General features: G+C 42.0%; 1 protein-coding gene and 1 long non-coding RNA gene across 3 annotated transcripts in view; one reads left to right on the top strand and one right to left on the bottom strand.

Annotated features, from left to right (window-relative positions):
• Nucleotides 1-10,943, top strand: part of slc43a1b (solute carrier family 43 member 1b) — a 33,463-nt gene extending 22,520 nt beyond the window's left edge. Inside the window, exons 15-16 of one of the 2 annotated variants that reach the window (XR_013971444.1) lie at nt 15-9,492; nt 9,580-10,943. Coding sequence is in view for 1 of the 2 variants with exons in the window: in XM_080880711.1 (XP_080736837.1) it covers nt 15-236 (222 nt within the window). In the remaining variant the exon portion in view is untranslated. Of the gene's footprint in view, nt 1-14 lie in introns of both variants that reach the window. The other variant, XM_080880711.1, reaches the window with a different exon arrangement.
• Nucleotides 10,944-14,592: 3,649 nt separating this feature from the next.
• LOC308395283 lies at nt 14,593-16,778 on the bottom strand. The gene is made up of 5 exons (XR_013971369.1): nt 16,639-16,778; nt 15,564-15,732; nt 15,006-15,238; nt 14,778-14,886; nt 14,593-14,658 (listed from the first exon to the last, which is right to left on the bottom strand). It is a non-coding gene; the product is annotated as an uncharacterized lncRNA (long non-coding RNA).
• Between the last annotated feature and the right edge of the window lie 8,279 nt (nt 16,779-25,057).

Here is a 25,057-nt window from a genome sequence, read left to right as displayed (position 1 = left end):
TCTCCTTACCACAGATCAATCTGGGCCTTCTCATCTTCTCCCTTGCTGGCTTCCTGTTGCCAGGCTACCTGTTCTATCACCGGAGAAACCTGATCAGGGCAAAGGCAGAACACGATAGGACAGCTGTCGGCCAATCGAAGACTGAAAATGTTGCTCTAACCCAGTCATTCGGTGGAACTGCTAAGACCCTAGCCAATGGGGATGCAGCTAATGAACTCATGCCAAATGGTGTTTAAGATGAAATGAATAACTTAGTAAGTAGTTTGCTCATTTTTGAGGATATAAATCAAACTTGATTATGAAAAGGACAACACACACAAACCAAAGAAAACATATATTTCAAAAAATAACATCCTGCATTACTCCGTGAGTGAGAATAAGAGTTGGCTGTGACGAACGGCTTGTTCAGAAGAGCTTCAATCCCCATATGACCCTGGAAATATGTGGGAAACATCCTGTATCCTTTCATCCTGTTCACCACATGCAGCAGTTTTATGAGAACATTTCCAGCTGTAGTTTAAACTGTGACGGTGGTCTGTGGGCTTGTGCTTACAAAGCAATGCAAGTGTAGAAATTCAAGCAAGCGTGCAGATATGAAATGCTTATTACACAAGTTATGAGCTTGTTTGGTTTGTTTAAATATTCTAGTTATTTAAAGTGGGTTTAAAGTCACTTGTTTCCTGGTAACTGAGGACAATTATGGACAATATTGTTACGATCTTGAGAAAATAATTTATGTTAATGGTAATATGGAAAAAGAACTGTTGATAGTTCACAAACGTTATTTTCAGAATTATAAACTTCTGCTGCTGCCACTGTGTAACGTGGTTTGACACAGTAAACTGTTACAGAGCTCTTGACCAATCACATTAGGGCGCCTGTTCCTCTGAGGTCCCGCCCTCCAACCTTGTGGTCGGGTTGATTTGAGTGAGCAGAATTTAGTTTCAACAACAGTTCCTTGCGTGAGCTTGAATTCACTGCAGCACTCGCATGCATGATGGCGTCTTTGTGTGTGTGGCTGCTGACTCTCTGCACACAGACTGCTGAACTTACGCACAAGAAATGTCATTGCATCATTGCAGTGAGCACCTGTGCCCATGAAAGATGACCTTGTAAACACAGGTGGGTGGTGCTTTCATGCTCACAGCCAAACGTGTGTGCTTGTGATGACCATATTAGGGACCTGCCCTCTCTGTGACATCATACAGGTTGGAGAGTAGAAAAAACTGTAGAAGAAAAGTGTTTAGAGCATCCTGCAGTCGAAGCTTTTGGCTTACAGAGATTACTTGTGCATTTGCTGAGCTCATTATTTGAAACATTAGCCAGGTTTAGCATGAGCATGCACATTTCATTGTCCCCTTAGGCTAGGAGGTTTGGAGGAAGTCAGTACCACTGCAAAGAACAGGGTCTAGTTAAATTCCAGAGAAATTAATTTTGAAGACATAAATGTCTGTGCTCTGGGCTTTAGTTATATTTAAAATACAGACATTTGAGGTTATGGCTTGAAGCACTGAAGGCTAGTCATGGCCGAAGTACTTCTGTGCTAACATTACATGCTGGAAACAATTATGACATGTGACAAAATGTCACATGTCAGATGACTAATCTGTTGAATCTTTGCGATTGTTTGACTGTAACATCTGAGTTACACAAAGCCAACCCTCGCCCTGTGCCTAAGAGCAGGCCAGAGCTGACCTGGTGAGTGCTCAGCCCTTAGGGACTTGGCAGTTCCTTTGTTCCATCAGCTTGGAGAACTTCCTTCAGTTCTTCTGTGGATTTGTTAGTGTCTTATTTTTATGAAGTGAGAGTAACAGAATTCATGAAAATAACTTTCACGCTGTTAGAAGATCATCTTCAGCATAATTAAGTCATTTTTTATAGACGAGTTTTTGCTCGAAGTGGAGAAATCGTTCTCTTAGCTGATGTTTCCTAAATGAATCGAGGATTGACCAGTCGGCACTTCCTTATGTTGAAGTAGCTACTGCTGGCTCTAACATGAAAGCAGCAGGATTAAATAATGTGTATGAATCACTGACAATCATCCCACACTGGGTATAAAAGCAATAGCTTGTCTCTGACTGCCAGATGGCAGCTTGTAACTAGGATGGCTTCATCTTACCTTTTAAACGTGAGTGAAGTTTATGTTCTTTACTTTGAGCACACACAGGTGTGGAAACGTGTGAAACATAAATATTTTGTTTCAGTATGGTCACTTCATCAAATCCTAGGACCAAGGACCAAGTGTAACTGTAGTGTCGGTTTGGTTAACCGATGCAGGTACGGGGATTTGCTTTCCCCTTGTTTCCTCATCGTTATTCATATTTCCTAATCCTTAAATGCGGACAGGTTGCGAACACATTGCCATTAGTGAATGAGTCTTTGTCAATGAGCACAACTCAAAGGACACGACTGGCTGCCAGTTTGTTGTGTATTTCTGTAGAACATGAAGGCTGTTGAGTGCAAATGTAATAACTGAATGTGAACTTCTACCCATGTAAACAGCTGCAGATGTGTGATCTTCAACTATTTACCACAGTTAACTCTTCTATTATCAGAAACTGTTGTTGTAATACTCAGCATGTCACAAAAACTTATCCTGAGAATAATTTTCAACCCAGTTGGTATTATGATTTCCTGCTGCAAAGACAAAGGTTGTGGGGAGAAATAAACTGTTAGCTGTTGTACCCTGTTACATTGCATACATGTGATTTATTGCTGACATTTTAAAAGACACAAACACACTAGTATTTAAAACCTTGGGAATTAGGACTGTACTGTGCTTTTCCGGTCAGACTGGCTTTCTCATTGGTGGTGGTTTGTTTTTGCTGTACTTTATCCCAGTTTGAGGGTATTTATAACAGATTACTCTGTTCAGGCCAGTGTTTCTTAGGAGAAAAATCCCCACTACCAGCAGAACACCCAGCCAGTTGTAGAGCAGGTTCGATCCTTGGCTTCCCCAGTCTGCATGCCCAAGTATTCTTGGTGCTCTCCGATGCATCCATCGCAGTGTGTATGAATGTTGGTTAGATTGCACTTATGTATAGAAGGAAGTGCTTGTATGAGTGGGTGTGATTGGGTGAATGAGGCATGTTGTATAGAGCGCTTTGAGTACTCCGGGAGAGTAGAAAAGCGCTATATAATGATCAGTCCATTTACCATTACCAAATAAACAGGAATCAAAAGAAACAATACTCAACATGTGCATCTGGCATAACTGAGGAGATGTGCAGGACTAAAGATGTGGAGGTTAAGTTCAGTGCATTTATTTACAGTGAATGTTAAAAATGTTAATAAATGCCGTAATGCAAAGTGAATGGGCAGTAGTCAGAGGATTCCTCGGCACCAGCTCAGGAAAAGAGTCTCTTCCCACAGGAAAATCTTTTCTCACTCTCAGTAACTGACATCAGGAGGACATCCAGGAATCCTGAGCAGACGAGAACAAAGAGGTGCATCAAGTAAGATGAGCCATCAAAACTGATTGTTTCCTGCTTGACGATTCAGTGTCAAATGAAGGTCTTAAACAGCAGCCAGGCCTATCACAGGATTGTCAACAGGTAAGTTAATTAACACAGGCATGCTGAACTGAAGGGGGGGAAACAGGAGGACCAGACCCCACAACAGAAGGTGTGAATAATGCAAACATACACTCCCACAGACAGAGGAGAGGAGCGACAGATAGAAAGAGTGAGCCAGCACAGGAGGACTGAAGGACCATGACACCAATCCACAACTGCTCTTCTGGGCCATATCACTCCTGCTCCACCAGATATCGTAGATCTCTCCTGCGATGTCGAACATTCATAATCTGCTGGCCAGTAAAGGCTGGCTCACTGAGGCTGAACCAACCAAGAGTGGGTTTGATCTGAGAAACATGTTATTGATTCTCATATTTTGAGCTGACAGACACAGGATTAAACAGAGCCTCAATTTCAAACGGTCTGATGAAGTTTGGAGACGTTTTATCAGATTCCGTTCTTAGAGGAATTTTCTTTGTTGATAACCAAACCTTTTGTCTCGGCATGTAACTTGGAGTTTGGTCTGGACGACTTTTATTTCGATCCTTGGTCCACAATAGTGCTGCCCGAGCTGCCTTCCAGATCCGCTGACAGCAGCGGAGAGGATTTGGCATTGCTGGAAACAGTGGAGGTTGATACCCGAGGAGTGCTTCAAACTGAAAGAGACCAGGGGCTGATGGTGTCATGGTGTTTTGTGCATACTTAATCCAGGTGAGTTGCGTGCTCCGGGTGGACTGATTAAGGGAAGTGATGCAGTTCTGTGAATGGAAACCAGAAGAAGAAAGGTTCACCTGGACACCGAGGATGGAGCAGAATTCTTTCATACAAGTGCTGTAAATTAAGGACCCTGGATTGAAACTATGTCCAGTCGAATTCAATGAACACATCGTCTACCAGGAGCTGAAGCAAGTGTGCAGCTTTTGAAAAATGATCAACAATAGTGAGGATTATTGTGTTACCAGAGCAAGGGGACAAGCCGGTGAGAAAATACACTTCAATGTGGGACCAAGGACTTCCTGGAGTTGGAAGTTGGTGGAGCAGACCGACTGAAGGAGACCTGGAAGATTTGTTCTGAGCACACACTGTACAGGAAGCAACGCATTCTTTTTTCATCTTTTATCAAGATATCAACGAGTATTTACGGGTCGATCTACGTCCCGTCCCATATGGTCGCGAGCAGTGGGTAGTGACTGAAAGAATGAGATCTCGGATACAAGCGGTGGAACTGGTCTTCCTCTGAAGGGTGGCTGGCCTCTCCCTTAGAGATTTGGTGAGAAGTTCGGCCATCCAGGAAAGGGCTCAGAGTAGAGCTGCTGCTCCTTCGCATCAAAAGGAGCCAGTTGAGGTGGTTCAGGCATCTCATAAGGATGCCTTCTGGGCGCCTCCTGGGTGAGGAGTTCAGGGCATGTGCCAACTGGAGGAGGCCCTGGGGCAGACACGCTGGAGAGATTATATTTGTCGGCTTGCCTTGGTCTTTCCCCGGATAAGCTGGAGGAGGTGGCGGGGGAGAGGAAAGTCTGGGCTTCTCTGCTTAGGCTGCTGCCCCTGCAACCCGGCCCCAGAAAAGCAGAAGAAGATGGATCGATGGATCTTTTATCTTTTTTATGTTTGCAACCAAAACAGAAGCTTGAAGAATTACATTATTACTGGGATGATATGCAAACTCGGAGGTATGAGCTCAGTGGATGACCTGGGAGTGGACACAAGAGGGGACAAAAAGAGGTGGCCCATTACCTGGGCCTATATGTCTCCTTCTCTGATTCACACCAAGTGATTTGCATCATATAAATCAAGTTTTGAAAAGATTGTGGGTCGCTACAACAGTTCAAATGCTGATGATAACAGAGGCGATGGATATTTGTTTTTAACTGTGAGGGATGTGTTTGCTCAGCCAAGGGTATCCTAACACTAGCACTGCAAAAGTATACTTGGATATGTTCTGAGTGGGCACTGGATTTATAGAGAGAGAGAGATCATTTCCAGGAGACATGTCCAGTCCAACTGTGAAACTTGAAGGAGTTTGGATAATTCTTCCAGGGGAATCTTGAGTGTGGCAGTCAGGTTCTACTCAGGAAAATTCTGCTCTGCTCCAGAATCAATTAAGGCTTGGACAGAATATGAAATAGACCGGGAAACAAGTTTATCTGGCAACAACAATCTTGGCAGGGAATGTTTCTTTAACTTCCATCCATCCATTTGCTTCTGCTTATCCTTTTCAGAGTTTGCTGGAGCTTATCCCAGCGAGAGGTGGGGTACACCCTGGACAGGTCGCCAGTCTGTTGCAGGGCTAACGCACAGACAACCATTCACACCTATTCACATTAACCTATCCCCACTAGATGCATGTCTTTGGACTGTGGGAGCAAGCCGGAGTAACCGGGGAGAACATGCTAAACTCCACACAGAAAGACCCCAGCCTGATGGTGGAACTGAACCCAGTCGCATCTTGCTTTTCAACAACAGTGCTAACCACCGTGCCACCCCCTTTACCTTTATTTAACGTGCCCACCAGTATCCCCACCTTTCCTGAGGGGTGTTGTCTTTTATATGCCGCAGATATGTTTAAAAAAAACTCACCTTCTGTCATGGTCCCTGTGCCCCCCCGGCCAGCCCAGTGTGGCCACAAGTGTTTGTTGTTTTTGTCTCACTCTCTCTCTCTCCTACCTGTCTGCCTGGGCAGAGCTCTGATTGGGCTCCCGCCCTTGGCCCACGCACCTTGCAGTTCTCTGGCTCTTAAGGCTGGGGCTCTGAGCTATTCGTCGCTGGAATATTGAGTGACCCTCGTCAGTATTGCCTGGCTTCATTGTGAATTAGTTGTTCCCGTGCTTGCCGCCGACTTACCCTCGTCTATGTTGATAGGTTTATCTGGACCTGCCCGTTTTGATTCCTGGACCCCGTGAGTGTGAGTGGGTTGCCCGTGTGAGGAGTGTTTGGACGAGGAGCGGAGCGAGTGTGAAGACGTGTGTTTCCCCCCTGTTGACCCCCGGGACCCTGGTGTCCCCCCCCCCTTCACGTGTACATAGCGCACCGGAGTGTCTAATAAAGTGTTGTTAAACTGTTGAGTCCGTTCCACCCCCGTTCTGTCACGGAGGTGGAACGGACTCAGGTGCAGACTGAAGTAGCACGGTTCAACAACACTTTATTAAACACTCCGAGCGAGAGAAAAACAACAAGCACTTGTGGCCACACTGGGCTGGCCGGGGGGGGCACAGGGACCATGACACCTTCTCTGATTATTCTGTGTCTCTCAAATGGAGAAAGCCACGCCTGGCCAACTTCTGTCACACCTTTCAGGAAGTCCTCCGGGAAAACTCCACCAGAACTTGGGGTTATTCTAACCAGGGCAGCAGATCGTGCTGGTGATAGGACAGTGGAAACAGACATACCTCAACTCTGAAGACTGGCATCTTGTTGGCCAGAGACATGGTGGAGTAGTCCCTATGTATATCCAGCTGGGCTTTTTGGAGGACAGGGGAGCAGCAAATTCAGGTCTGGGTCGAGATGTGGCTAAATCATTCTGTCATAACCAGAGATGGGTTATGACAGACTGTAATCTGATTACTTTTTTCAGGTAACGAGTAAAGTAAGGGATTACTATTGCAAAAACGGTAATTAGATTACCGTTACTTTCCCGTAGGAACGCTGCGTTACTGCGTTACTAAAACCGTGATTTTTTTTGCGAGAATGTCTCATGACAGTGACGTGAGCGAGTGCGACGTTTGTGACAACAGCTGTGTGCAGATCAACAGTGGACAGTGTTGGGGAGTAACGGAATACATGTACCGCCGTTACGTATTTAAAATACAAAATATGAGTAACTGTATTCCGTTACAGTTACCGTTTAAAAAGGTGGTATTCAGAATACAGTTACTTTGTTGAAATAAATGGATTACACTGCAGTACTTTCCTGTTTCATATTGTGGCGGGTCAGGACTGTTTGGGTTTGTTTGACAGCTACGTTCTGTTGTTCCAGGCGGCAGCGTTACGGTTGCCATGGTTACAGGGCGACGCTCTCTCTCTCTCTCTGCGACTGTGTGTTTCCTGGGTGAGAGAGCGCCTTTTCGTTGTTGTTGTTGTTGTGCTAAGCTAACAGGCTGAATGCTACAAGCATAGCTCTAAAGAATGTAGCATCATGTTCAGTGTAGTCCGTGCTGCAGGGAGAATGGACTGCCATACACGTTATGGGTCTGTGAGCGCGAGGAGGGAGAAAAAGGGGAGTGGAAAGGTACGAGTTGTCATCGAGGAAAAACGGGAGCTGGAAGCATGTAAATATAATAATAACCACTTCAGCCAAGAAGAGAGCCTGACGAGCCCAGTTGTAAGTAAGCTATTAAGACTCGACTGTACACCGTGTTCGTGTTTTCCTCCGAAAACAATAAGTTCCGTTGGAGCAGCCTTTCAACGCCTCTCTCTGTCTCTCGCAAGAAAAGTTGACCCAGACAACAAAGTAAAGCTATTTTTCGGCTACGAGCCGACAGGGACCCCGCCGTATTAGTCAGAGGTCCCTTTACTACAGTTCGGAGTCGCGGACCTTCAGTAATAGTAATAAATCACAGCAATAGTACATTCACGTTGTTGTAAAAAGCATGATAATATATTAAGTAATCCAAAGTATTCAGAATACGTTACTGTCATTGAGTAACGTAACGGAATACGTTACAGAATACATTTTGGGGCATGTATTCTGTATTCTGTAATGGAATACATTTTAAAAGTAACCTTCCCAACACTGAAAGTGGATCATATATCGATTGTGGGAGAGAGTATGAGCGTGCAGCGTTTAAAGCGTGGAAGTACTGACCTTACTTTGAGTTTGATTCCATAAAAAGTGACAAAAACATTTGTGTCCGCTGTGCGTGGGAAGAAAACTTCTTTTTACAGCGAAAAAAAACCCTAAACCTCCAACAAGCACCGAGTAGCTACGACGTAATGGGAAACTCACAGAGAAACTCGCGGATTCTTCCACTGACCGCGGCACACCTGCACCAGGGTAAACCTCCGCCTACCCTGCTCCTGCTTTACAGGTGAAAATAGAGCAACAGGACCGCTGAGTCTTTGACTTTATTTATGTTCTGCTGTGTTTTACTTGCATCTATTTGAAAGACTGAGTGTAAACACAAAAATATTTTATTTTATGTGCTGGAATGTGCAGAAAATAGGTTTAAATGTTAAACTAATTTCTTCCAGTCAGAGAATGTTGCAGATAATTAAATGTTTGCTTGATGCATAAAATTAAAAGATTAAAACTAATAAAACATGTTTTAAAAAGAGACTTTTCCATTTGATTACATTTTGTATGATGGATTATGCAGAAAAAGTAGAATTGGGCTGAAAGAGCCATTGCTTTATCACCTATTCAGGTTGTAAATTGTGTTTTTAAAAAGTAACCAAGTAACTAAGTAATTAATTACTTTTGAAAATAAGTAATCAGTAAAGTAACGGGATTACTTTTTGGGGGAAGTAATCAGTAATTAGTTACTGATTACTTTTTTCAAGTAACTTGACCAACACTGGTCATAACTAAGGAGATCTGAGGACTCAAGATGTGGGAGGTTAAGCTCAGCACGTTTATTTACAGTGATTGTTCGATAATAAAGCAAAGTTAAGATACTCAGATGATTCTTTGTCTCCAGCTCAGGCAAACCCACAGAGTCTCTCTCTCTGGTCTCTTAGGCCAGGGGTAGGCACCTCCAGGCCTCAGGCTGGTGTCCTGCAGGTTTTAGACCTGTGCTTGATCCAACACAGCAGATTCAAATTGCTAAATGACCTCCTCAACATGTCTTGAAGTTGTCCAGAGGCGTACAAATGAATGTGAACTAATGATAATGAACTAATCATTTGATTCAGGTGTGTTGACCCAGGGTGATATCTAAAAGCTGCAGGACACCGGCACTCGAGGCCTGGAGCTGCCCACCCCTGTCTTAGGCTAACAAAGCAGCTTCATTCTCAAATGAAGGATTCAGAAGATGATAACAATGTAAGGCTTTTTTCTTTATTTACCCCATATTTGGGAAATTTTGTTACAGAAATTGAACTGATGATGGTAAATGGTGTCTTGCCCAAGGATATTTGGCAGGCAGACTGGGATCAAACCACTAGTGATGGCCAAATGAAGCTTTCTGAAGCTTGTATTGAAAAACGGTTCATTACTCGAAGCTTTTCAACACAGTCCTCTCTGGTGACATCTGGTGGCCAAATATATGACGAGCAGCTTGAATCCACAAAATAAAACCAACCGCTTCATTATGACTGCCCACTCGACAGAGTGGAGTTCTGTCTGATATTGAGCCACCGCTGTGTTGCTTTAAACATGTATTTTTGGGGGTGAAAAAAATGTTGTTTATTTCTTTAATACATAATTTTGACCAGTAAACTCTCCTTGTTTAAACATGCACCATGGTGTGGTCTTTCTTTGCTTGTGACTTCTTGATGTTGGTTACAATAATTGAAAAATACCACATTACATATAATATACATATGATAATGTACAACACATTATGGAGTATGCTTCTGCTCTGAGGTCCCGCCTCCTTGTACTTGTGCAATTAATCGCCGGACGGGTATATTTATAAATAATATTATGTTAGGGACATTTTCCTATACATATTTGTGACCTGGGGGTAGAACTGATTGTGAACTGGAAAAGGAAAATGCTTATGAACTTGCAAATTAAAAACATGATGCATTTAAAGTAGCCCTTTTTCATTTTTATTTAAAAAGAGAATTTGTTCTAGTGTGCGATGGCCGAACCTGTTCCTTTTCGTGGAGATAATTTCTCTTCACATGGCACAGAGGAGGCTGCAGTGCAGAGAAACTGGTAGAGATGCAGTTATACAGTCTGGGCCCCACAAACTATCAGCTAAAGAGAATAAATAAATTCAATTGCTGCACATTTGGCAGACTAACATTTTAAGATTAATTTTAAAAAAATAAGATATATATTTTTACAACATTACATGTGAAGAGTAAAATGGAAGTTTTTCTAAAGTTATTTAATGATATTTATATTATGAAAATAGGATTTTTGACATTTTACCTTTTTCCCGTTGTCAGATAAAATAAACACGCACAAAACAAAAGCAAACAACCAGAACACAAAGCTGGAAAACCCACCCGATCGACCAAAATCAACTCCAAATCCTCCCACACAACAGAACCTCCTCTATTCCTCGCTGGCTCCAAATCTCTCAGTAGAATGATCAGTGGTTCGCTCTCTGTCACCATCAAACACTCCACAAATCCCGCGAATGATTCGCTTCCTTATAAACCATTGAATCAGACACCGAAGCAGTTAGGCTCTAAATGAAGCTTCGGACGTCACTGATCACGTGACTCTGGCCAAACGAATCAAGCTTCGACACAGTGCTTCTGAAGCTGTGTGTTCATTTTTGTGACACACGCACCGGAGCATCAGCTTCAAGCAAGAGGACCTGGCTGCAGCCACTGTGGAGCTCCACACTAACCGGAAACACGTAACCTCCACAGTAACCGGAAACACGTGACCTCCACACTAGCCGTAAACACGTAACTTCGGTTAAATCGACTTTGACAGCGACAACTAAATTGCGTTTTTGTTACTATAAAATGGTTTTAAGTGGGGTGTTTTTTTAACACTCTGGGTTTGTTCAAAAAAAATTCACCATCCCCTAAATTGTTCGTGGCCAAAAGTGACACTTGCTGTTTTGCTGATTTATTATTATTTTTACAGTACATCGTGTTGTGCGTTCTGATTGCTGTAGACCATTGTCAATCAATCTAGTCCAGTGTCTCCTGTACAGGAGCGGTCCCTAATAGGCCCACGGACCGGTCCCGGTCCGTGAGTCCTTTGGTACTGTTCCGGGAGAGTTGATCCTCCGATGTGAAATGTATGGTTGTAGTTTCTGTGTCTTATTTTGAAAGAACTATTTACGCATTACCATAGCGACCAGAGAGCGTTAAAAAGCAGAGAGGAGGATGTCACTGTCATTGTTGTTGGCGCACAGCTCAAGTCACGTTTATTATTATATTTACAAAATACCACAGTTTCTTTGTTTTATTCTTTTGTTGTATTTATCCGCGACACCTTAAAGGTCGTTCCCTGAAAATATTGTCTGACATTAAAGTGGTCTGTGGTGCAAAAAGGTTGGGGACTCCTGCTGTACAGTACAGAATGCGTTTAGCTTGTCGAATTTACATAAATCTTCGATCGCTAGCAGTGTAACTCTGAAGTGCTGTACTGTATGTTTGTAAGTTTTCTCCCAAACAAACACAACAATGCCGACGAAACGTTTTGCACCCTCAAATGCACCTTTAGGTTTCATTCCATAATACTGGAGTCATGTTTCTACGAAGGTTTGAACTCTAAGAGTGTTTAAACAAAAGAGAAAAGTGTGAAAATGTTCATGCCTGTCTGAGAAAAGTGTATAAAGCATGTAGTGAGGGGTTTCACAGTCTTAACATCTGTAATAATTGTAAAAAATAAAGTTGGCTACTTCATGGATTTCACCTACCGCGGGTTATTTTTAGAACGTAACACCAGCGATAAACGAGGGGCTGCTGTATTATTGATAGTAGAGTCTGGGACATCTAATTGATTAACATCGACATTGATTATTATGCACTATTATTTTTGTTCAAGGAGAGCCAAAAATATAAAGAGGAACTACCAGACCCCCGTCATCAACGAGTGCCCAGTGGAGAGAGTGGACAGCTTCAAATACCTCGGAGTTCACATCACGCAGGACCTGTCATGGTCCTGTCACATCAACACCGTGGTGAAAAAGGCCCGACAGCGTCTCCACCACCTCAGACGCTTGAGAGACTTCCAACTGCCCTCCAAGGTGCTCAGGAACTTTTACTCCTGCACCATAGAGAGCATCCTGGCGGGAAACATCTTAACCTGGTTCGGGAACAGCACCATGCAGGACAGACGAGCTCTACAGAGGGTTGTGCGGTCAGCTGAGCGCACCATCCGCTCCGAGCTCCCTGACCTGCACTCAATCTACAGCAGGCGGTGCTGGACCAAGGCCAGGAAGATCGTGAAGGACTTCAGCCATCCCAACAACAGACTGTTCTCTCTGCTGAGGTCAGGAAAGCGATTCCGCTCCCTGAAGACCAACACAGAGAGACTGAGGAGGAGCTTCTTCCCGCAGGCGATACGGTCTCTCAATCACACCACCACACAGTACTGACCCACACATATGGTTCTTACACACACACTGGACTTTCTGGACTTTGGTTTTGCACAACACTGGTCACTATATTCTTCATTTCCGGTTAATACTTGTACAGCTGCTGTTATTGTGTATATATTTATTTAGATTTATATTTCTTCATACATTCTTATATAGTTCTATATTGTGTATTTTGTTGTACAGTTATTTTATTTTCAACTTTAATTTATATATTTATCTTTATCTTATTCTTCCCAGTTAAATTTACCCTTCATTCTAATTTGTGTTGAACAGTTATTTCATTTTTAACCTTAATTTATATTTTATTCCTTCCTAGTTAAATTTACCCTTTTTAATTTTTCATATTTATTTCCTATCTTATTCATAGCCTTTTCCTTTTTTGTTTTCTTTAGGTCACGAGCAGTTGTCCAAGCATTTCACTACATATCGTACTGTGTATGACTGTGTACGTGACAAATAAAATTTGAATTTGAATTTGAATAAAACTCTCTCTCAGCTTGTTTGTTGCCAAAAATGGCCACTTTTTGTGTATGTTCACAAAATGCTATAAAATGTATATTTCTTAAAACATTTTTCTACTTTTACCGACGTGACTCTTTAAAATAGCACCAGTCCTTTTCATCAAAATCAAAATTGTATATAAATTTTTTACTCTTTATAGCCAGTTAGGTTATATATTACCATTAACTTTGAAGATAAAACGGTGATAAAGTCCTAATGTTTTCATGAAACTTCCTTTTTTTCCCCATCTGAGCATCGGGGAAAAGGCTGTCTTGCAATTGTTGAGGTCACTAGTGTGTGCCCCATTTCTTCCAGGATCACTCTCTTTATAGGTTTTAGTGGACTCCTAGTACTGCAAAGTGGTTTCATGGTACAAAGGGATTGTATTCCAAGATCTGGGAGACTGTAGAAATGAGCAGTGATGCCCTTCCTACCATCTTTCCAGAAAAATAAGTGATCTGGAAGCTGTTAGGCTGACTTACAGCAGCAGCACTTTCTGCACCTGCATAAACTCCAGGACACATTTAATAACGGTGTTTGTTGCTGTATGTGCTGCAGCTTAGAATTTTTTAATAATATATATTTTGTTAATATTTTGGCTATGGTGTCTTGTTATGAAATGTACAAGAGTAAAAGTGTTTTTAGCAGGTGCTTCAAAGCTAAGTTTGACTGGGAAACTCAAAGCTCAATAGTCTGTATCAACAGAAATTCCCTGCAGCCTATGTAATATTTCATGCGTCATAATTTATTCTACTCTATCTTGCAAATACATATTTGTGTGGCAATGTCATGCACAACACACACAACTATTAGATCCTTAAGATCAAACCCGTGTCATTGTTTTGGTCCACTGCAGTGCAGTAGTCAAAAAAAAGAATAAGTGAAGTGTCCACAGATGGCCAGGATAGAGCCCAGAGTGTTAATGTTTAAAATGTATAAAAATATTATTGATTACAATTCTTTACTGTTAATATCAACAATAAGCTTTTTATTTTGAAATTACAAGTTTAAAAAAATGCTGTTACATTTACATTTAATGCTGTTACACTGTAATCCTTTATTATAAGTATGGACACAGAATCAAGTGAACAACATTTTGAAATAAGTTTAATTGGAATTTTGTACTACGCAAAAAACAACAACAACAACAACAACAACATATTAAACAAACAAACACAGCCAGTGCCTTCATTTGTCCATCACATGTCAAACATAGCACTGACCCTTAGCCCCTGCTCATCAGCACATGCTTTCAAAAAGAGCTCCATGTCCTCTGCAAACTGAAAAACAAAGAGGAACAAGTCCCTTGCTCCAGTGTCTTCTTCCTCTGACATGTCTATTAAGACCCTCTGCTGGTCCCCTTGATTTAAGGACACATATTTGGGCATTGTTACATGTCCACAGAAAAGTGCCTTATTTTGGACAACCCACTGCACAGCAGGACGCAGATCTTCAACAACTGCTGGCTCCTGTGTCAGGCAAATGGGGATGAAAACATAGTTATTTCTCTGTTGCAGAACAGTTTTTTAACAGTTATTCAAATTTCACTAACCATGTAATTACACTACTGTTTAAAGTGAATACTGACCTGACTGACTTCCTGGAACTTGCGCTTTTTCAGTCTGAAAATGGGCACGTGTTGTCCTTCAAGCACAGCTTTGGCTTCCTCTCTCCAGTGTGCAAATAGCTTGCCAGAGCTACGAAGAGTAAGGCCACAGTGAGGGCATGTCATTTTCATGGACTTTCCATCAGCAGCAGTTTTATTGAACACAGAGGGTAGAGCATATGAATGTTCTAACAAAGCCTCAGACAAAACCTTGGGGGGGAGACGGGGCTCCTCGAAGAGTACTGCCGGAGGAATACGGGTCTCCTCGGAGAGTTCAGCGGGGAGCAGTCCTGATAATGGTGGCTGACTTGGCATTGAAGAATGCTGACAAGACAATAAATGCCTTGCCATATCCCCACGCCGTATGATTGTAATCTTACAGACAGGGCGGTGAAAGTGTCCTGTTGTCCTACAAGGCAGCCTGCACCGGCATATCATTTTATCTGTAAGAGAAAAAAACAAACAAACAAACAGATGTAATTTAAATGTAGTTGTATAGAATGCAATCAATTTGTCTAACAATCAGATTGTACATGTTAACAAAAACATCCAAGCCAACCTCAATAATGAAAGCAAAATGGTATGGATCACAAAAGTTATGTCTAGGAAAGTGGTGAAAAGTAAATAAAAATATATTTTATAAAAACTATTTTTGTTGCAGATGAACTGTACAATATCAACAGCAACTTTTAAGTCAACAAAGATACTGCAGAAGTGCTTAAAAAAGTGCATATTTATAACTATAAAGTATATTTAATACAAACATACCTTTGAAAGGCAAAGCATTTTTTATATGCACACTTAGATGCTCCTCAATCTTTGCCCTGACAGTAGGGCTGAAAGTGGGGCACAGAGGGCAGTGAAAGAGTCCTCTGCAACACGTGTTGCATTCCTGCAATTCTGGCTTTAAGCCCGAATTCCAGATTGATGTGTGCATCTAAAACAGAGAGAGAAACAGATAAACACCATATATACATTTAAGTTAAGGATTTAGCAGAAATAACAATTTACAGTTGACATGTAATAGATTTGGGAAGAAAATTCTTGAAAAAAAAACCCCACAAATATTTTACAAGACACTTTAATTTGTGAGACATGTTTCTATTGACATATAACAGTCAATTGAACAGAGGCTAACTAAAATCTGGGCAATAAAAAAGCTGTACAGAATAGAATGACGAATAGAAGTATTGATAAATATATAAATCTGTTTGTGACGAAATTTGCAGTGTTGACGCTAACCAAAGGTGTCACAAGTACACACATTCCTTACTACAGTTTAGATACCTCTGTTTAAAAAGCACCGACTCGACTTTTTAGTCAAGTCGAAGTAAGAAGTACAGGGTCTAAAATATAATTTATGTACAAAATTTTGAAGTAATCTTACGTCCAAAGCACGCGTGCTGATTTACAAATGTACGGATTACAAAGTACAGATACGCGTGCTAAAATGTGAGAAGTAGAAGTATAAAGAAGTATACAGTAGGCACAAAAAAGTACAGCAGTAAAGATACCAGAAAATTCTACTTAAGTACAGTATTGAAGTATTCGTTATTTCGCATCTCTGACGCCAACAATAAATCATACTCTAATGCAAAATGTGGTTTTTGCTTCTTCTCGCCCACAGAAGCCGTTAATCCAGCTCTCTTACTGAAACCAGGCCCAGGAAAAAGCATATCTGTGTGTTTCTCTGCCATGGAGCACGATGAAAAAACATTAAAATAAGGAGGAATGTTGTTGTAACGCAAAAAAAGTGGCAACATGATCATTGTAAGAAAACTAGACGATTCCTAGAATTATGAAATCACTAACGGCAAATTTATTTAAGAAAGACTTAACCAACCTTTGCGATCAACTTGCAAGACTTCCACGGTATCCATGCGTGCTTCCGGCTACTGTGGAGGTCACGTGTTTCCGGCTACTGTGGAGGTCACGTGTTTCCGGTTAGTGTGGAGCTCCACAGTGGCTGCAGCCAGACCCTTCTCGCTTCAAGCGGGCCATCACCAATTTTTGGATCAAGAGGTTACCTGCTCTACCACCTGAGCTACAGCCACATATGATTAAATACTAATCATCAGTGCCATAAACAGTATTATACGATTTGGTTTAGCTGTGAGTAAAACATCAGCAAGAGCTCCTCCTCCTTTCTCTCCTTCTTTAATGTTTATTCTGTGCAGGCACAGACAAATGTGACGGGATTTAAACACAGTGGAAAACACAGTAAACAACACTCGGAACACAACAGCACATATTAGAGTCTATCAGTAGAAATATAGAATTACTTGAGACTATGTCTTGTCATGTCTGGTAAAGTCCAGAGAGCTTGTACAGAGTGAACAGAAAAAGTGATAACACTGCAAAGATAAGAGGTGTACGTATGTACATTTGTGTATGTGAGACATGCTTTAGTGTTAGTGCCTTAGACTAAACTCACTAAAGTGTCTTTATTTTAGGCACCATACATGCTGTAAAATCTAATCGAATACACAACACCCACAAATAACTTGATATGGCGTAGTTGATATATAATAGGACGCTTGAAGATGTGCTTATTTGAGAGTTTAGAAATGTGTTAGGTAGGATGTAGAATTATTGTAGAGACACTGACACTGCCTGGATGCAATAAAGGCCCGAGTGTGTCATGAATTTGGGAGTAGATTTCTAGGAGGCCCTCCCCCACTTTGAACTGTGACAGTAAGACAAAGAGAAGTTAATGTTGAGTGGAAATTCCCCAGGGGAGACCTGGGTGGGGGTCTCCGTGTTTGTAATATGTTAACTCTGTTTTCTCTGTTGTGTAGAGGAATTTGGTGTAGCTTGGGTGAGGAGATTACTTTTGTGACCTGCAGGAAGTCACATACACAGAGACACACACGCAGTGCTTTGACTGTTATGACGCACCCACACCTACATGCACACTCACTCACGTGCACTCACATAGACACACGGGTACGCGCATGTTGTGATATTTTGATACCATGGTAGCATTTACAGGATATTGTTTTATAGTGATATCATACATGAAACTGTTACTCAATAAGGCCCATTTACTAGTTGTTTTTCTCTTTCTCTCTGACCCAAGAATTAATGTGTAAGACTCACAGGCTGGTACCCCAAGGTCGAAAACACCACAGAGATCACTCCCTTACTCCCATCCTCCCTTCTTTATCTCTTAGAAAAAGGCTTGTTAAAGGCCAGGTGGTTTGTTTCAGAATTCACTAATGAAAGAACTCTGTATTCTATGTCTAGGAGTGTATTTTGCTGGGATGATCATAAATTGTAGCTGAACTGATAAACTACACACAGGATACTTCTTTGCTCACAAGGCAGGAAGACGTTTCCTTATTTGGTCTGTACCGGTTTGAACTGAGAATCTGCTGACACACGAACCTTTTTTTCCTCTATATAAGCTGTTATGTACTAAATAAACCTTTGAGTCGATTGGGAAGACAACCTAAAGCAGTCTCTGTTTTCTTGTTCTCCCAAGCTGCTCCGGAGCTCGTACTAACACGCTGAATGGCATACCTGAGTGTTACTTTAAATAATTAGGAATCTTAGAAGGAAAGGACAGAACTCTGCTTATCGCTCGTGCCTTGGAGGGAAAACCGGGATGGACATTTTTTTCCTTCAATTTGGTGTCAGAAGTGGGATGGACTGACAGAAGGTAAATATGCGTCTTTCATATTTATATAAAGACCGTATTATACCTCTCTCAGTGATCGATCCATAAAAAAACGGGATATGCTGACGAAGTTTCACTTAGTGATCCAGAGAGATACACTGACGACTTCCTCAGTCCCCGAATAAAGTAAATTAACCCTTGTGTGGTGTTGGTGGACCCGCTAGAGTTGTGGCTTTCCAAATTAACACTATCAAACAATTTTATGTTAAATTACTATGAATTAATGTGCTTCTCGTTTTTCTTTTATATAAAATGTTATAAATAAATCAGTTATAATCAAGTGGAGTGAGTGGAAAGACACAACACATTTATACGTAAAAAAAAAATAATAATAATAATTAATTGTTTAATTTTTCTTTTGAAAAAACAAAAAACAAAACACGGGTCTCAAGGGTTAAAAGCAGTAAATTAAAAGCAGAAAGACACAGGAAGTTGCCTGTTGTTTTGCGAGAATTTGCTCGTTAAGTGAGAGTTGCTCGTTAAGTGAGAGTTGCTCGTTAAGCGAGAAGTTGCTCGTTAAGCGAGAAGTTGCTCGTTAAGTGAGAGTTGCTCACCCAAACAAAAATTGCTAGCAATAAATTTAAAGTGACCTCAGCTGTGCCGCAGCGAAAATACTAACCTAAATCCTCCTAGCGTATAAACCCCTCTGGAAATCACTGAACATGGGTCAGAATAATTCAAAGACCACAGACAGGTCCGATAAAAAATCTAAAGTACCTGTAAAACCAAAAATTAATAAAATACAAAATAAAGTCTCAAATAACGGCTCAGTACAACTCCCATTTCCGGTTACGTGTAACCTACGTCCGCGAATCGGTGAAGACGTCCATGATCACGTATCCAGAACATGCGGAAGTGCTTACGGGACTGACTTTGTCTACAACTTAAGAAGTTCAATGCATTCTAATTTATTTCCGGAGCCCTATCCCGAACGATTATCGCCAGAAAACAGGTCAGTAAAACTGAAGGCCAGTGCAGATACTACCACGAAAGCTAAAAGTGTTAAGATAAAGTTGAATTTTGATGTAGAAGGCTCAGAGGAAAGTAAGAAACTAATGTATGCAGGATTACCCGCTCCAGCACAGCAAGGAAGTTTCAGAGGACGGAAGGATAAAAGTAGAGATATGTGTTTTTATTGTGGCTCAGTTTTCCAGCAGCCGCAGACACCCAGAGCAAAAATGAATTTGTGTATTTCATTTAACATAAAGGGTGAAATGTTTGCTGACACTGATAACAGCTTATGTTTTCTCTGCCCTATGTACCGACATGATGGAGAAGGAACATCCTCTGTGTCAGCTGGACGCCTCAGCAGAGAATGAACTCAACATCGTTTTTTCTGGTATTCCACGTCACACACTGTGCCAAAAAAAAAAAAAAAAAAAAAAAACGTGTACAAATACAACAAGCCACACTTTTGTTTCTCTAAGGTCAAACAGTGATTTTGTCACATAACTCAGACATAGGCTACGATAACTAAACGATGTCGACACATAGATCTACCTTATACCTTATATTGGCTTTATACCTAATCATGCACAGCTCATGAAAAACAACAAGCCAGTATATGTCAAGCAATGTCCCATTTCCACGGAAAAAGCCACAGCTCTAGATGTCATCATAGGAGATTTATTGACTACAGGAGTAGTGCCTGTGCATGAAGAGACACAGCCGTTATTTGCATTCACACATAGAAATAAGCAGTACACTTGGACCCGTTTGCCCCAAGGCATGATAGACAGCTCTGCTGCTTTCTCAATGGTGGTCCGTGCTACCCTGGACAGCTTCACTCCTCCAGGGCTGCACCCTGATCCACATGTGGATGACCTCCTCCTCTGTGCTGAAAGTGAAAAACTATGTCAAACTGCTACACACATGCTTCTCCAGCACCTCCAAAAGACTGGCCACAAAGCATCAGCAAAGAAAATGCAGTACTGTCAGACTTCTGTTCAATATTTGGGATTCACACTGTCTCACGGAAAACGTTCCATGACTGCAGACAGGGTCAAAGCTGTGACCTCCGTCCCTCGTCCCACTACACAGAAGGAAATGCTGTCCTTCCTGGGCATGGTGAACTATTGCAGACAGTGGATACCAGACTGTTCTTTTCATGACCACATTCTGCGTGACTGTTGTAAAAAAGACAAGCCTCCTCGAATACTGTGATCCACAGAAATGACTGCCTCTTTCAATGCATTACAGGGAGTGCTGACCTCCGCCACTCAAAGGTGCTGCCTGTGGTTGTTCAGGGAATGCCGGCCTGCCTGAGGGCAGTAGCAGCTTGCTCTATCATGATAAGGGACTGCGAGAAGCTCACACTCTCACATGACACTATTCTACACACCAATCACCAGGTCACGACCATTCTAGCAAACATAACTACACAACATATGCAAATCTCACTATAAAAGCGAGCAGCACACCTGATTCGCCAGCACATTTATTGATCCTATGCTGTGTTCTTCTGACCGACAGGATGGCTCAGACAGGCTTGACGATCATGACTGCATGACACGTATACAGGAATCCACAGCACCACGCCCAGATTTAGAGCAAACACCAATCCCAGACTCAGCCACGGTTTATGTGGACGGGTCCTGTTCAAGGCCGAATGACAACTCATTTCTTTGTGGCTATTCAGTGGTGACATTGCCTGACATCATACTAGAGGCTCACTCATTACCATTTCACTCAGCACAAAAAGCAGAGCTCATGGCTTTAATACGCGCCTGTGAGCTCCATGTGGATAAGCATGTGACGATTTACACAGACAGCCGCTATGCATTTGGCGTTGTGCATGACTTTGGCACATTGTGGAGACAGAGAGGATTTAGATCTGCTGATGGAAAATAATTTGCTAAATTCTGATTTTGTTCAAAGACTTTTTCAGGCTATACAGCTACCATCGGCCGTTGCAGTTGTAAAAACGAAAGGACACAGTACAGCTGACACAGACGAAGCAACAGGTAATGCCTTAGCAGACGTGACTGCCAAGGCTGCAGCTGCATCACAGCTCCCACCTCCGCAGGAAGTATTATCTGTGCCCCTACAGCTGCCACTTGTTACACTCCCAGACTATTTAGAAACAAATGTTGATTTAAACTTTATACAAGAGCAAGCCTCTGCATGTGATTACACCTATTGGGAGAATAATGACTGTACCTTAGATGACAGAGATGGCTTATACAAAATCTTAAGGGTTTGATTGCCCTCCCATATTCCCTGATGCCAGTCCTTGTCCGACATTTTCACTGTGTGAGTCATGTCGGACAAAGAGGGGTAATAGGGGCAATAAAATCAAGATTTGTAATTGAGAAAACATCACATGCAGTAAAAAGCATATTAGCAACCTGTCTAACATGTGCGCGAACTAATGTAGGTAGCTCAAAAGCAAAACATCAGCATTTACCACAACCAGATTTTCCATTTCATACATTATGACTCCATCTGCAGTAACCAAATTATTTCCATTTGAAATAAGACTATTTCCAACACCATGGTCAGCTTCCAGAGGGGCACCGCTAGTAGAAGGTGATGTATATTGCATTGTCCACTGATGTTCACAACCTGGTAGAAAAACTGAATAATAACTATCAGAAAGTTTGTCTCTCTCAGCCTCTCCCCTCCACAGTTCCACCAGTGGAGACAAGGAGATGCGTGTTGGTGAAGTCGCTAAAACCAAGGACACTCGGGGAGGCCGCGCGTGTTCCAGCCCCCAGACTGTACTGGCAGTGACGAGAACCAGCATCCTCACAGACGGACAACCTCAGTGGATTCATGCCAGCAGGGTTAAGACCAGCCCAACCAGACCATCTCAGGCGTCGGATCAAGCAGATGACATCTCCGGCGGGCCAACGCCAGGAACCAGAGCAAATAAACACACGGGTAGATGACATCTCCGGCGGGCCAACGCCAGGATCCAATGTACATACACACACGCAATCACTGATTAACACACAACGCCTGAAAGAACAACAACAAGGTACTCAAACATCCAGCAGGAACAGAAAGCCAAAAGTACCACATGATGTCTAACCTGATAAAGCTAGACTCATTCCATCCTGATAATGGAGAAAATGAAATGCCCATTGTCATCATACGACGCTTATTCTGTGTCTCTCGAACCTGGGACCAGGCCAGGAGACGACTGAAGAACTGTTTTTCTTATATATTTTCTTATATATTTAGGTTATTTATCATATCTATCGCATTAACCTTAGGATTTCTCTTTGCTATTTTGTATTGTAAACTGCAACCATGTTCACATTTCTGCAGGTCATATTTTGCTGACTATACCTCATGCTCTATTTTGCAAGACACCTACTTAATGCACTCCTCACGCTCCCTAAAATCAGTAAATGACAATATAGACGCCACTAATAAACCATTTTATGCGCCTTGTAGAGCAGGAGTCAACTCCTGGTACGAAAATGCCAGAACAGCCGCTCGTGATTTAGGAAACAGTAACTGTTATGTCTGTTCAAAGGCTAATCCAGAACAGGTTATAGTAGGATACCCCATATCCGGTTTCCCCCTCACTGAGGGACTAGAGAAAATCGGCGGAGATAATGCTCTCTTTAAAGACACTTTACAGTTGACTCTGAGCCCTCTCGACTGCCTACTTAGACACGCACACACACCAACTAACCCTGAGACTCCATTAGGCGAATTATTGAAGTTATCTAATGACACCGCAGGGACCTGCGCCCCAATGAAACGCCCCAAGAATAGGTTAAAGCCCTCACTGCCCTTAGGACAGATCCCTCTCCATTTTAATACTAGTATGATATGTCTGCGCAGACTAAAGTTAACTGGCCCAGACACACACATAGATTATACAAAGGATAACTATACATTCTTCTCTGACTCCCCAGGTGCACGCTGTAATGAGACATGGCTAGCTGTCTCTATGGCTGAAGTTTTATCATATCTGGAGGAACACACACACAGTTCAAGTTCGAGCAGAGACTCGATCATTGTTCCCCCAGAGGGTGTCTTAAATGATACTGACTGGGGGGAGTTAGTTAAATCACACATGGTCACGCGCCTAACTAGACCAATCCCACATGCTTATTGGTTGTGCAATAATACCCTTAGATTAGCTTTACCTGTTAATTGGACCGGTATCTGTGGTCTAGTGACCGTTGATGTATGCTGTACTTTCATTCCCAATAATACCGCTCCTAACGGTCCATTCACACAAGCTATGAATAAACTTGAAGTATTGAAGATAGAACTAATTGCCAATACAGGCCACGGTCAGTGGCTAGATAAGTGGCTACAGGACACGTTTGGAAAATGGAAGGAACTAATTGTAGCCTTTGTAACCGTTGCAGCATGTATTATTTGTTTTTGATGATTATTGTCTGTTGTGTGATACCATGTATACGCTCTCAGAATTTTTGATATTAAGCTTGCTCGAAGGACCAGTTACATTTATGATTTGTTTTAAGTTTATGATTTGTCTTTATATTATGTTATTACATTCTGTCTTTATACTATGTTATCATTTCATGATAAAAGGAGGGAACTGTTGTGATATTTTGATACCATGATAGCATTTACAGGATATTGTTTTATAGTGATATCATACATGAAACTGTTACTCAATAAGGCCCATTTACTAGTTGTTTTTCTCTTTCTCTCTGACCCAAGAATTAATGTGTAAGACTCACAGGCTGGTACCTCAAGGTTGAAAACACCACAGAGATCACTCCCTTACTCCCATCCTCCCTTCTTTATCTCTTAGAAAAAGGCTTGTTAAAGGCCAGGTGGTTCGTTTCAGAATTCACTAATGAAAGAACTCTGTATTCTATGTCTAGGAGTGTATTTTGCTGGGATGATCATAAATTGTAGCTGAACTGATAAACTACACACAGGATACTTCTTTGCTCACAAGGCAGGAAGACGTTTCCTTATTTGGTCTGTACCGGTTTGAACTGAGAATCTGCTGACACACGAACCTTTTTTTCCTCTATATAAGCTGTTATGTACTAAATAAACCTTTGAGTCGATTGGGAAGACAACCTAAAGCAGTCTCTGTTTTCTTGTTCTCCCAAGCTGCTCCCGAGCTCGTACTAACACGCTGAATGGCATACCTGAGTGTTACTTTAAATAATTAGGAATCTTAGAAGGAAAGGACAGAACTCTGCTTATCGCTCGTGCCTTGGAGGGAAAACCGGGATGGACATTTTTTTCCTTCAGCGCACACACAGGCACTCACGTGCTCGTGCGTACACACACAGACACAGAGTTTGCAGCACACCGTGGGGGTTTTATGATGGGGTCGCTGGCACCTCTCCCCTTCTAGAAGATGCTTAAATGAAGATGAATGAAGGTGAATAAAGGTTTTGTGAAAATGACTACTGAGTCCGGTGCCGTCTCTGGATGCTCGAGGAATAAAAAGAACCGGGTGACTGATTTCATAACACATTGTAGACAGAGAGAATGTTGTAGTTATGGTGTAGCCAGCCTATTGTATCCACCTGTTGTGTGTTATTGTGACATTGTTCAGCAGTGGTGATTAAGGCCTGTGTACATTGTTGTACATGTGTGTGCAGTGTCTTGCTTGATTGCAATGCTGCTC

Source organism: Rhamphochromis sp. 'chilingali', assembly GCF_963969265.1.
Source record: "Rhamphochromis sp. 'chilingali' genome assembly, chromosome: 4".
NCBI lineage: Eukaryota > Metazoa > Chordata > Actinopteri > Cichliformes > Cichlidae > Rhamphochromis > Rhamphochromis sp. 'chilingali'.
Note: the sequence above shows the minus strand (reverse complement) of the source record. Positions and strands in the feature narration are given on the sequence as shown.